General features: G+C 39.9%; 1 protein-coding gene across 1 annotated transcript in view; it reads left to right on the top strand.

Annotated features, from left to right (window-relative positions):
• Positions 1–14,903, top strand: part of LOC135473102 (uncharacterized) — a 58,406-nt gene that overhangs the window by 27,458 nt on the left and 16,045 nt on the right. The window contains exons 15-26 of the mRNA XM_064752960.1: positions 1,265–1,528; positions 2,051–2,220; positions 3,138–3,303; positions 4,089–4,171; positions 4,752–4,805; positions 5,355–5,480; positions 6,728–6,853; positions 9,156–9,252; positions 9,580–9,656; positions 10,663–10,914; positions 13,194–13,590; positions 14,329–14,600. Coding sequence (XP_064609030.1) covers positions 1,265–1,528; positions 2,051–2,220; positions 3,138–3,303; positions 4,089–4,171; positions 4,752–4,805; positions 5,355–5,480; positions 6,728–6,853; positions 9,156–9,252; positions 9,580–9,656; positions 10,663–10,914; positions 13,194–13,590; positions 14,329–14,600 — 2,084 coding nt within the window. The remainder of the gene's footprint in view (positions 1–1,264; positions 1,529–2,050; positions 2,221–3,137; positions 3,304–4,088; positions 4,172–4,751; positions 4,806–5,354; positions 5,481–6,727; positions 6,854–9,155; positions 9,253–9,579; positions 9,657–10,662; positions 10,915–13,193; positions 13,591–14,328; positions 14,601–14,903) is intronic.

Here is a 14,903-nt window from a genome sequence, read left to right as displayed (position 1 = left end):
CTTATCTGGTCATATCATATAATGTGTGACCCCAGTGAGATATGTATAGAGTAATACTATGGGTAAGTTATTGGTCGAGTCCCTTACATGACAAAACCCATGAAGGTTCAGTCAGACATCATGTTGCTTGTAAACCTTATATCTGTGGTTATAAACTACATTGCTCCTGTTAGTGCTAAATCAGCCTGTGTGGGATTTCAATTCCAAATGCCTGTCTAATTGCCTGTCTTGGTGGTGGACTAATTGTTCATGTCTGTAGTCCACAAGCCATTTATCAGATGGGGTATGTTGCAGATACAAATTACACACATGATATTTGGAGTAGGGCTTTATGCTAGGACCTGTTGATGTGTGTTCATGGTGTGTTCTGTGCCTGGTTTCCTTACCCGGTTTCCTGCATCTATAAACCAACCATTTCCATATTGGTGGGTCTCGACCAATATAAATAAATTTGTGTGAGTAACAACATTTAATTCCATGTAATTCCAGGTGAAAATTGATTCAGATGTGTAAATGTATATAATACAAGAGTAGATTTGTCCTTATCTGTACTAATTCCACATTGCAAATCTTTCATTGAATCTGACTAATGCATATAAATGACAATATCTTGAGATAAACAATTCCAACTGGTAATTTTTGAGTGTAAACAATAAGTGTACTGTGCAATTGCCAGCGTGAACTTTTCAGTAAAGTGACAGTAAGCTCTGACTTACGACGACTACAAAGAATGCCAGGACGATAAGGAATGTTTTGATCACAGTGCTATACTCCTGACAATAAACAGAAACTTTCAACAGTTTTATGTCAACATTCAAAGAAATGTACACGTGTATACATACATGTGCATGGCATTACTATACCTTATGTTCTTCAGTGTGTGTGCTTTGGCAGTGGATGCGTGTGAAAATGTGTATAATTGCAGTGTCATGGTGTGATTGTAATTATTACTCCCTAATTTGTATTTAAGGCCTGCTGTATTCTCGTCTATTACATCAACAGAGGTGTGCAGGAAAATTTTGATATTTTTAATCCACACATTGATAGTTTGTGTTTATTGCCATTGGAATTCACTGCCATCTTTTTAGGGCCAAAACTTTTTGGTGCACATCAGTTCTAATTGCCCTCATGTTCATTAGGCTACGTGAAAGTAATAGTCTTCAACGGTACATACATGTGCATGTTTGTGAAAAGCAGGTCTTCTAAATGTGAAAGAAAGAACAAACGCTTACTTCCATACTCATTCCAAACTTTGTTCGAACAGGTGTTGGATCTCCAGAAATAGCGATTGAGAAGAGACTGTTTGAGGACTACCCAGATGTGCCTCAATTTCGCATTGACCTGACGGTGTGGGAAGTTGGCAGAGATCCCGGGCTGTCACAAATCATTATCCATGTTAATCAACCACCCCATGGGGGCACCTGTAACCTCACAGGGAACTCTGGACATGTACTCTCAGATACTAAAACCACACTCAGCTGTAAAGACTGGATAGATGATGATGAAATCACCGTATATCAGTTTTATGGTAAGTTTACCATGATTTGATCTGATTTTGATTCATTTGCGGCTGACCCCTCTATATTTTCTGTCAATGGTCAGATTTTTTCAGAAATTCCGTCTTCCTTGATGTGCCCTGAGCCCGGTGAAGGGAGTGTGCAAGGTGACATTCAGGCTTCTCCAGGCCAGATCAGCGTCCCATCTCCGACCCTACACCCGCCCTCATTCGGTCTGTTCCCCACACCCCTGTGCCCCATTCGGCCAGACCCGTTTGGTCTGTCCCCCACAGAGTTCTTTTTAAACAGGATCGTTGTTGACGTCACCTCTGCAAGCTACTTATTTTCTGGTCTGACTGCTGGGGTCTTAAGAAAACTATACTTTGAAGCCATTTTTACCTCCCAAAGTGAAAGTTCTAAGATTTGTTTGTACTGTTATATGTTATTACACATGTTGATCAGCACATTAAGAAATAAAATCAAAACATTTCATGTATCCTTTAAAGCTTTTTAGAACATTTGCCTCTCACATCATGTGTTATTGGTTCTTTCAGTACTGTTCAAGGATGATGATATGGAGCGTCATTTGGTGTTTGGAGAAGACTCAGAAGTACAAGTGGAGTTACCCCTGGGACCAGACTGGGATGAGTTTTGGATGGATGTGTATGTCCGCATCTATGACTCACAAAATGCCTACCACACTGTCAAGATTGATACTGTACAGGTAGTTTGCTTTATACACCATTACTACTCAGTGTTTTCAATGCAAATCCCCATATACTTGCCAGTTCAAATATCTGTGCTTGTGTATGTACAGAGAGGTATGGACAGAAAGGTATTATAATTCTCTGGCCCTCCTAGCACATTTGGTAGAGTGTCCACTTTGGGGGTGGTAGATCCAGGGTCTATCCTGGGTTGGGTCACACCTTACAAAAAAAGTTGTAACTTCCTCACTTGGCATTCAGTATTAAGGGGATAATGCAACGGCTGGTTCACCTGTTTCAGTATAATGGATTGTGCGAGGTGGCTTATTTGCCTTCGGTAAGTCGTCTCAGTGAAGCAGCGCTTGATAAAAGAGCGATGGAAATCCGTCCTCAACAAGGAGGCAGGTTACGTACACCCTAAGGATTCCGTCGTAGTCATACATGTATGACTGATAAATTGTCAAGTATGATGTTACACCCCAAGCACTCACTCACTCATTCATGCACTCACTCACTCAGAAAGGCATTATGAGAGCATATACCATATGATAGATAAAATGGCCTGCACTTTTCTGTACATTTATGATGGGACAGGTACATGTATAAACTACGATCCTAAATTCAGAATTTAAGTTGAAATAAAACTTAACTGGATTGAAAACAGTGTAGCACTCTCATAATTCCATAGTTTGAAGCTGCGTGAACTGATTAGGCTGAAAATGGTGTAGCACACTCCTAAGTCCAGAATTTGAACTGTGTAAGCAGTAGCGAAAAGATCTTCTCCAGCAAACCATGTTTGCCACTGTTTATAGTATAGATACTAGTGTATCACTCACAGTACATGACATGACATGCTCTAAAGTGCCATCTCCAGTATTTCTAACCACATGGATATATGCAAGCATTGCAGTTATGCCTGATAAATTTTGTCTGATAGGTGAAGCCGGCCACTGCTGACCTGAAACAGTGGGTGAACAATCTGCTGACCGGACAAAACGATGAAATCAGCCTGACCGTGGCAAAGGCCGACCTCCTGGAGAGCAGCTACACATTCCAGAGTATTGCTTCCACCCTCAACAGTGCCAGTAAGGGCTCGGTACAAGGTGCTTACTGCATGCTCCCTTCGCTTTTTCGATTACACACAATTGATTTGATTACTGTATGTTTTTATATGACCCAAGTCCATTTACAGAGAGGTTTTGCTCCTCACAAGCTGGATGTTACAGCCTCCTGGTTGAAAGGACTCAAAGCATGGAAGCTCTGATTTGGTTGGCATGGTAACCAGTTTGCCCTATCCCCAACCTCCATTAAGCATGAATGCAAAACAAATGCATGACTGTTCAGTTTATCCAATATTTTAAAAGCGCTTTTTATGAAAATTATGAAAGTGTGCCTGAATTAACTTTTAGAGTTGTACATGTAGTATTTGCTAAATAACTAGTATGTGTACTATAAAGGTTAATATTACAGTGCAAGTCTTTTTGATATTTGTAGATCAAAACTATTAAGATTATTTTTATCACTATTACTACATCATGATTTATTATTTATTTGACTTTGCTGCATGTAAAATTGGAAGCATGGAAGCATGATCCTATGCCCCTTTCCTCACCCTGTGAGCGTTTGAATTACACAGTATTATGAAGCAGGCATGGACATAATACGTGAACCAATCCAGCATGAAGCAGCTTTGACCCTGATTTGATTCCACTAATCCCATCAGCACACTCCAAAATGCAGGGAGCCCTTCTCCTACCTGGTTGTACCCCCCTTTTCATTTAACACGTTTTTATTGATAAATGTTTTCATAAAATTTTATGATCTCTTCATAAATCTTTATAACAAGTAATATTTGTGATGGATTGTTGTGGTACGGTACTGTCTACAGAATATCAGAACATGTCTGTGTCCGCGGCAGAAACCCCCACTGGCTTTGGACCAGATGGAGCCCCCAAGTTGCATCAAGATTCGGTATGTACTCTACTGAACACACAATGTGTACATGTATTTCTGATATATACTGTCTTGTCAGCATATTACATCTGTAGTCCAGCTCATATGGTCTTCCTCTCTGGTTGTACATAAGAAGGCCAGCAACCTGCGGATTGTTATGGGTTTCCCTTGTCATCTGCCTGGTTTCCTCCCACCAAAATACTGGCGGCTGTATTAGTGAAATGTTCTTGAGTACGATGTAAAACACTAACAAGATAAATAAATAAAATATTAGAATTACAGCCATGTTTAATTTATGTTATATGTTTGCTTGTATTGTTAAGTCCTGCTTCAAGTATAAACTTTTTCTCTTTTTCACTCGTGAAAAAATTGTCTTAAAACAAACAACATGTGCATGTATGGTAATGGAGTAGTGTATTTCATATTTCATCTTCCTCAAACATGACATAAAATGTAACTTTTATAGTTTAAATTATCTAATTTATATACATGTGTTTTATACCTGTGCGAACATAACTCATCAGTGTGAGTTCAATGTTGTTGGCTGGGTTAAATCTGTCATGTATACATATACATGTACTGTCCATGACCTGCACAGGTGGACCCAAAATTGGAGGAAACAGCCAAGCAGGAGAAGGATGACAGAGCACAGGTGAGAATGATGTGCATTCAGTGGCTCATTAAACATTTTAATCAAACACCGTTACACGTGTGCAACAACGACATGTAAGTTGACTGTGTACCGGCACGCCCTTTAAAAGACCAGTGGACAATAAACTGTACCAGTAACCAAAATAAGTAAATCAAGAAATGTACTGCTTATTTACTTTTTGGCCCAAAATGCTGCCTGTTGACATTTCATGTATGAGCATAAATATACCGTAAAAAGTGAACTGCGTATTGTTAGATCTTCTTCACTGGCAGAGTAGATCAAAGTACTTTGTTTCCATGTTTGCTAAGTAAGTAATCCCACGAGGTTTTTTTTGTCTTAATTCAGCTGTTACATGTAGTATTTGAAATTTCAATATACATCGCCAGATGCTATAGGAGTGCTAAGAAGTTGACAATGTAACATACCTGTCAACCAAAACTAGCTTGGTGGAATCCTGTCCAGCTGTTGTTGGTTATATAGAGGCTTTGCCAGGATATAATGATGGGACATTGGTCATGTTATATCCCAATAATGTTTTTTTTCTCTCAGTTACGGGAACAGATGATCTCTGGCATAAAGAAGCTAACAACGTCAAATGTGGCCAGTGTAGCCCTGAAGGCAAGCACCGTGACAGCCCTTTCGGCATATCCAGATGAGCTCACTAGACAGGCACAGGTGAGTGGGTGGTGAGCTGAACTTTGTCAGGCTCAAAACACATTTGCCAAACTTTGACTTGTCCCACAAGGCTCATTCGATGATAAAAATGAAGACTGTACAAGGTCAAATGTATGTATCCATCGATAACACGTCCCACATATACCTTTTTATTTTTGTGATGTTGTATAACTGAGATGTCTCAGTTTAAAGTAAGCAGAACTGCGCATGTTGAGAAAATCCGGGACAAATTATTTCTATAACCTGAGGGCTTTCTGTTCTGATTTCACACAAAACCTGTTTTGCCTGTTAGCCATAAGTGTGCAGGGTATAAGTGACACGGCATTGTGTTTACGGTTGCTTAATCATGGCAGATTCCTCGCCTTGTATTATTTCTAGATTAAAAGTGAATGTCAGAAAACAATTAGGCCCGGGAAGCTGTTTCCTTCCCTCTTCTGTAATAACCAAGATAATATTGTTGTCTTTTCTTATAATATTTATAGCTATTAAAACATGGTAAACAGTTTAAAAAACCCTATCATTCTAAAGTTAAAGTTATGTTTTGTACATTATCTGATCAGTATCATTAATCAATCCGATATTGAAATTTCACTTATCTCAAGATGTTAGTCAAGTTGAGCATGGTTCAGAACCAAGAAGGTTGAATCTTGTGAGCGGTATCACAAGCTTGCCATTAGCCTGCTACTGGCATTCTCTTATCTGACTGAGAATGCATAGCCATTCTCCTAGTCTTGATGTTACATTGAGAAGGGGAAGAGGGAATAGTTAAAGAATTGTCTGATGCCCAGCTAACACCACTTGTGTGTCCATTCCACTGGTTAAAAGGAATGTGATTGCTGGTTGTGGTGAAATTTATGAAGTTGAAATTAGTCGTTTGTGAGTTAATTATCACCACAATCGACATAACAATAAAGTAATGTTGCTTTTTTGACTGTTAGCTCTTATAGTACACATGGGGGCCGCAGTGTGATGACCCAGGAGCCTCTCACCAATGGGGTCGCTGTGAGTTCAAGTCCAGCTCACGCTGGCTTCCTCTCCTACCTTTCGTGGGAAGGTCTGTCAGCAACCTGCAGATGGTCGTGGGTTTCCCCCAGGCTCTGCCCGGTTTCCACCCAACACAATGTTGGCCACCGTCATATAAGTGAAATATTCTTAAGTACGGCATAAAACACCAATCAAATAAATAAATAAATATATTCATGTATCTCAGGTTTGCCTTAAGTAGTATGAACTGCATGTGTTTTCAGGAAGACATGATGTCTGTGCTAGTGGACTGCGCTGACACCTTGTTTCACCTGAAGAACAGTACAACCAAGGAGGAGCTGATTGCTGCAGCCACCAACGTCATGGCGGGGGCAGGGACATTGCTGGTGGTGAGTTTAACAGCACATCATTGATAGGTTGATTTGTTGATTGATTGCCATGGCAGATGCAGGGACATTGCTGGTGGTGAGTTTAACAGCACATCATTGATAGGTTGATTCGTTGATTGATTGCCATGGCAGATGCAGGGACATTGCTGGTGGTGAGTTTAACAGCACATCATTGATAGGTTGATTCGTTGATTGATTGTCATGGCAGATGCAGGGACATTGCTGGTGGTGAGTTTAACAGCACATCATTGATAGGTTGATTCGTTGATTGATTGTCATGGCAGATGCAGGGACATTGCTGGTGGTGAGTTTAACACCACGTCAGTGATAGGTTGATTCGTTGATTGATTGCCATGGCAGATGCAGGGACATTGCTGGTGGTGAGTTTAACAGCACGTCAGTGATGGGTTGATTCGTTGATTGATTGTCATGGCAGATGCAGGGACATTGCTGGTGGTGAGTTTAACAGCACATCATTGATAGGTTGATTCGTTGATTGATTGCCATGGCAGATGCAGGGACATTGCTGGTGGTGAGTTTAACAGCACATCATTGATAGGTTGATTCGTTGATTGATTGTCATGGCAGATGCAGGGACATTGCTGGTGGTGAGTTTAACAGCACATCATTGATAGGTTGATTCGTTGATTGATTGCCATGGCAGATGCAGGGACATTGCTGGTGGTGAGTTTAACAGCACGTCAGTGATAGGTTGATTCGTTGATTGATTGTCATGGCAGATGCAGGGACATTGCTGGTGGTGAGTTTAACAGCACATCATTAATAGGTTGATTCGTTGATTGATTGTCATGGCAGATGCAGGGACATTGCTGGTGGTGAGTTTAACAGCACGTCAGTGATAGGTTGATTCGTTGATTGATTGTCATGGCAGATGCAGGGACATTGCTGGTGGTGAGTTTAACAGCACATCAGTGATAGGTTGATTCGTTGATTGATTGTCATGGCAGATGCAGGGACATTGCTGGTGGTGAGTTTAACAGCACATCATTGATAGGTTGATTCGTTGATTGATTGTCATGGCAGATGCAGGGACATTGCTGGTGGTGAGTTTAACAGCACATCATTAATAGGTTGATTCGTTGATTGATTGCCATGGCAGATGCAGGGACATTGCTGGTGGTGAGTTTAACAGCACATCATTGATGGGTTGATTCGTTGATTGATTGCCATGGCAGATGCAGGGACATTGCTGGTGGTGAGTTTAACAGCACATCATTGATAGGTTGATTCGTTGATTGATTGTCATGGCAGATGCAGGGACATTGCTGGTGGTGAGTTTAACAGCACATCATTGATAGGTTGATTCGTTGATTGATTGCCATGGCAGATGCAGGGACATTGCTGGTGGTGAGTTTAACAGCACGTCAGTGATAGGTTGATTCGTTGAATGATTGTCATGGCAGATGCAGGGACATTGCTGGTGGTGAGTTTAACAGCACATCATTGATAGGTTGATTCGTTGATTGATTGTCATGGCAGATGCAGGGACATTGCTGGTGGTGAGTTTAACAGCACATCATTGATAGGTTGATTCGTTGATTGATTGTCATGGCAGATGCAGGGACATTGCTGGTGGTGAGTTTAACAGCACATCATTAATAGGTTGATTCGTTGATTGATTGCCATGGCAGATGCAGGGACATTGCTGGTGGTGAGTTTAACAGCACATCATTGATAGGTTGATTCGTTGATTGATTGCCATGGCAGATGCAGGGACATTGCTGGTGGTGAGTTTAACAGCACATCATTGATAGGTTGATTCGTTGATTGATTGTCATGGCAGATGCAGGGACATTGCTGGTGGTGAGTTTAACAGCACATCATTGATAGGTTGATTCGTTGATTGATTGTCATGGGAGGGGTAGGAACATTACTTGTGGTGAGTTTAACAGCACATCATTGATTGGTTGATTCGTTGATTGATTGTCATGGCAGATGCAGGGACATTGCTGGTGGTGAGTTTAACAGCACATCATTGATTGGTTGATTCATTGATTGATTGTCATGGGAGGGGCAGGAACATTACTTGTGGTGAGTTTACATGTACATGTAGTACCATATTCAGTGAATGATTGGTTGAATAATTGATTGGCTGTGCAGAATAACAAATATGTCCACTGAGTTTTGTTCATAATAAGAGTGTAAGACCATTCTGGTAAGTTTCTGGGATATTGACTTTAGAATAGATGGTTTGCTTGGGATGTAGTCTCCAATTAGAGTTCATGTTTAATGTAATTAATTGATAAGGATAGTTCATCACTGACGATTGCCTCATTTCCAGGCTGCCAAGTACCATTACAAGGACCCTCTGCTGTCTGATCTGGAAGCTGCCAAGGAGCTTGATGTCTATGACACAAACAGAGAAAGTACAGATGAAGGTAATCTTATCATCACATTTAACACAAGCATATTCCAGAAAAAAAGAACCACTTTTTCAGAAATTTATGAAAAAATACACAGCTTATTTTTTTGGCATAAGTTTATTATGAAAAGACGTTTTTGATAGTGAGTTGCTCACTTTTAATAATTACAGATTTATGTGACTTATCAGATTTCTGTAAACAACATACATGTACAACTATGTGTAATAAGTGTGCTGTGTATACATGTGTGCACCTGGTAGGTGTATTTGCCTCAAGACTTGTTTCCCTTGATGTGCATTTCTGCTGTAGACTATTACACTATAAATTGTTTTTGTTTTGTAGCAATTGATTCCCTGGACCCCACTGAAGGGCGTGCTCAGCTGACCATGAGCACTAACAAAAATCTACAGAAACAAACAGTATGTACATTTTACCTTTTGTTCTGAAGATTGAGAGAGAGAATAAACATTTTGCACATTTCCATACACTAATTAATTCTCCTATCTGGTACATGTAAAAAGTGATATGATAGGTCCTTATAAAGTGAGGTCCATATAGTTATTTTATATTTATGTGTGTTTGTGCTCATGTGGCAATGTATTAACTGCAAATACACACTGGTTTATAGTGCAATACAGTGCATTAAGAGTGAATTAAACTTTCATGAACATTCTGTCATGAGCTAGACATGCACCAGAAAATATATTTTACAGTTGGCCAGTGGTAGTTTTTTGTTATAAATGTACTGTTATCCATTGATACATGTACATATCATTTTGCTTTGCTTCTGTGGATGTGGTCATATATTGCTTTGCTTCTGCGGATATGGTCATATATTGCTTTGCTTCTGTGGATGTGGTCATATATTGCTTTGCTTCTGTGGATGTGGTCATATATTGTTTTTGCTTCTGTGGATGTGGTCATATATTGTTTTTGCTTCTGTGGATATGGTCATATATTGTTTTTGCTTCTGTGGATATGGTCATATATTGTTTTGCTTCTGTTGATGTGGTCATATGTTGCTTTGCTTCTGTGGATGTGGTCATATATTGTTTTTGCTTCTGTGGATGTGGTCATATATTGCTTTGCTTCTGTGGATGTGGTCATATATTGCTTTGCTTGTGTGAATATGGTCATATATTGCTTTGCTTCTGTGGATATGGTCATTTATTGCTTTGCACTTGGAAGTGTAACTTAGTTCATTACTTGCTGCTGTTTAGAACTTTATATTTTTTTCCATTTGTTCTCTCATTAGGAACCTGTTTTGCTATCTGCTTAGAAGTACGGAAATAACAATTTAGCTGGCATATTGCTGTGCTTCATATCTTCACTTTCTGCTCTTGAATAGAACTGGTTGACACTTCTTTTTGGAAATAATCAAATGTGGGCTGAGTTTATATCCTAACATCTGTTTGCTTTGCTTAGGCAGATGATGTCGTGTCCAGGATTGTGGAATCAGTCAAGAAAGTGTCTGAGGCAGTGCGAAGCTATCTAGTTCCGGGTGAGGTGCCAGTGGAAATTGTCACTGACCAGATGGCGTTAACGCTTGTGAAAAACCAGGCTAGTCAGCTGGCCAATCAGACAATAAATGACGGTCGCGGATCTGTCACCCTCCCAGATTGGTGCACGCTCCAGGCTGACCCAGACTGTTCCTCAGATGAGATCATCAACCTGGAGGTATGGAAAATCCAGGCTGCCATTTCTGTCTTTTACAGAATATATGCGAGAATGCACCTACTTGGAGTATCATGTAGAAATGTAGCTCTCTAGAGTGGAGGTAAAAAAAGCTAGTCTGCTCATGCACACTGATTATTACTCATACTGACCATGTATTAGCTGTTCCAAGTACTCATACTGAACATGTATTAGCTGTTCCAAGTACTCATACTGACCATGTACTAGCTACTCCAAGTACTCATACTGACCATGTACTAGCTATTCCAAGTACTCACACTGACCATGTACTAGGTATTCCAAGTACTCATAGTGACCATGTACTAGCTATTCCAAGTACTCATAGTGACCATGTACTAGCTATTCCAAGTACTCACACTGACCATGTACTAGTTATTCCAAGTACTCATACTGACAATGTACTAGCTATTGCAAGTACTCATAGTGACCATGTACTAGCTATTGCAAGTACTCATACTGACCATGTACTAGCTATTCCAAGTACTCATACTGACCATGTACTAGCTATTCCAAGTACTCATACTGACCATGTACTAGCTACTCCAAGTACTCTTTCTGACCATGTACTAGCTGTTTCAAGTACTCATACTGGCCATGTATTAGCTGTTCCAAGTACTCATACTGACCATGTACTAGCTATTGCAAGTACTCATACTGACCATGTACTAGCTATTCCAAGTACTCATACTGAACATGTATTAGCTGTTCCAAGTACTCATACTGACCATGTACTAGCTACTCCAAGTACTCATACTGACCATGTACTAGCTACTCCAAGTACTCTTTCTGACCATGTACTAGCTGTTCCAAGTACTCATAGTGACCATGTACTAGCTATTCCAAGTACTCTTTCTGACCATGTAGTAGCTGTTCCAAGTACTCATACTGACCATGTATTAGCTGTTCCAAGTACTCATAGTGACCATGTACTAGCTACTCCAAGTACTCTTTCTGACCATGTACTAGCTATTCCAAGTACTCATACTGACCATGTACTAGTTATTCCAAGTACTCTTACTGACCATGTACTAGCTACTCCAAGTGCTCATAGTGACCATGTACTAGGTATTCCAAATACTCATACTGACCATGTACTAGCTATTCCAAGTACTCATACTGACCATGTACTAGCTATTCCAAGTACTCACACTGACCATGTACTAGTTATTCCAAGTACTCATACTGACCATGTACTAGGTATTCCAAGTACTCATAGTGACCATGTACTAGTTATTCCAAGTACTCATAGTGACCATGTACTAGGTATTCCAAGTACTCATACTGACCATGTACTAGCTACTCCAGGTACTCATACTGACCATGCACTAGCTATTCCAAGTACTCATACTGACCATGCACTAGCTATTCCAAGTACTCATACTGACCATGCACTAGGTATTCCAAGTACTCATACTGACCATGTACTAGCTATTCCAAGTACTCATAGTGACCATGTACTAGGTATTCCAAATACTCATACTGACCATATACTAGCTATTCCAAGTACTCATACTGACCATGTACTAGCTATTCCAAGCACTCTTTCTGACCATGCACTAGCTATTCCAAGTACTCTTACAGGCCATGTACTAGTTATTCTAAGTACTCATACTGACCATGCACTAGCTATTCCAAGTACTCTTACAGACCATGTACTAGGTATTCCAAGTGCTCATACTGACCATGCACTAGCTATTCCAAGTATTCATACTGACCATGTACTAGCTATTGCAAGTACTCATACTGATCATGTACTAGCTATTGCAAGTACTCATACTGGCCATGTACTAGGTATTCCAAGTGTACAGAGACACATTCGTGTATAACAACTGTTTCCTGTGGACGAGGGAATCTCTTCGATCAAATTATTCGGCCATTTCTAATAAATCATTTCATGCATTTGATTACTTCAAGCAATCATCAAATTCTGATATCCTACATGACCTCTTTGTTAGCAGTAGTTTTGTCTGGGTGGTAGTTGCAGAAGAATAAAAGGTACAAAGCCAGTGCACCATTCCTCAAGGTTTTTCTGTATAAAATACACATACTGTAAACAGCCTGGAATATCTCAGTTACATGTACACATTCTTGTAAATAACTATATCAGACTCACTTAGCACACTGCTTCTATCGTTTGTCATGGAGTGGTGCAGATTGTATGAAAGTTTTGTTGAATGTTGTAGTTATTTATTGCTCCTCCATTAATTTACATGTTTATCTGAATTTTGAATTGTCATCCTATTTTTAATATTTTATTTCAGATAATTAAGACACCCTCAGTGCCATATGGATTAACAGACAATGCTGTCAACCTGAGCTTTTCTAATGCTATAGAGATCAACTTTGTGCGTGAGGATGGCAGTCATGTGGGTATCTCTGACAGCGGGGAAGACATAGAGATTGTCATACTCCGCGATGCAGCCACTGTAACAGGGGAGGCTATGGAAGCAAAGCCATCGATTGCGCCCAGAAATAATGAGTATCTCTTTTACCACCGGTCATCTCTAGAGGCTAAGGATTCCTCCATCCATGTACAGTTCCGGCCCTACAACAACAGCATCCAGTATCTGGTCTTTCTGAGGTTTGACAACTTCCCAAACATAACCCTGGGCAAGTGGGATGCCATGCAACTCATTCCAAGTAGCATGTCTCAAGCAGGTAAAACAAAGAGTTTACGTCTTAGTATCATCAAATTGTACACATTTGAACAGTTAAGTATTGGTGTAGGCCTATTAAACAGAACTCAAGTGTCTGTGTCAGGATCACAGGGTATATGTGATAGGTCATATATATAATGGTGAGCATTTGGAAATGTTAAAGAAGCGTTGTTGTAAGTTGCATTCGTGTGAACTCTTCATATGTTGCCATTATGTTTGGCCGTTTCAGATATAGTTAATCTTTCTGTATGAAATAGCATGGAGTCTTTTAGCGGTTTAATATGTACGTACCCTGAAGTTCTGACTGGTGTTTTACACTGCACTCAAGACTCACAGTTAAGAAATGCATTTTAGAAGTCAACCTTGATATGTAATGATGTATGAAAACATGTGATACTTTTATGGTTCTGCTTAAAAGATAGAATTAGAATCAGAAACTGACGGCTCTGTGGTCTGCCAGCAACCTGCCGATAGTCTTAGGTTTCCCTAGGTGTCTGTCCGCTTCCTCCAACTATTTGTTGGCTGCCGTCATTTGAGTGAAACTTTTTGGAGCGTGATGTAATAATGAGTACGTGAATGTTGATTCATGCTGGCATTTTATTTTTTTTTTTATATTGCAAAGTGCTTTGAGTAATGGTTTTATTATTCATTGTTTTAATATACATGGATATGAATGAAGATTTTTTTTTACTTGCTTTTGTGAATATTTAATTTTAGTTTTTGCTTCTCTGTTCTAAAGGGACATTTGGATCAGATGAATACCCAGATCCTTACACTTTGTTTATCTCCAATGATAAAGTGCCTGTTGGCTGGCTAGGGGATTTCTATGTAGGGGTGAGGCAGTTAGACCCTTCAGAGTACGACACATACACCACAAGCAGCGTTATCACAGATAAAATCTGGAAGGGTGGCTTGAACACCTTCACCAGTAACTATTCCATCAGGATCTACACGTCATCATGTGTGTACTACGATGAACAGAAACGAGACTGGATGACAAATGGCTGTAAGGTGAGGAACATAATGTTCAAACTAACGTGGTACATGTACTTCAATGTCAGTCATGCACAGTTTGACTTTAACAGAGTTGACACAAAAGTGCTAGATGGAGCATAGGATTGAAGTCAATGTACATGCTGTTGGAAGCACTGTGTTGTAAGTACAAACAGCTATATGAAATATTTTAAAGTAAGCCAGTGGACAGTTCACTGATAAGATTTAAAACAGATTTGTGATTTAAAAAGTAACTATATCACATATCTATAAATTTATCTGGGTTGTTGCCTTTCCAAGCATAATATTGTGCCCTATGAA

This window comes from Liolophura sinensis, chromosome 1 (genome assembly GCF_032854445.1).
Source record: "Liolophura sinensis isolate JHLJ2023 chromosome 1, CUHK_Ljap_v2, whole genome shotgun sequence".
Classification (NCBI taxonomy): domain Eukaryota; kingdom Metazoa; phylum Mollusca; class Polyplacophora; order Chitonida; family Chitonidae; genus Liolophura; species Liolophura sinensis.
The sequence above is the reverse complement of the archived record's forward strand: the minus strand, read 5'-3'. Positions and strand labels throughout refer to the sequence as shown.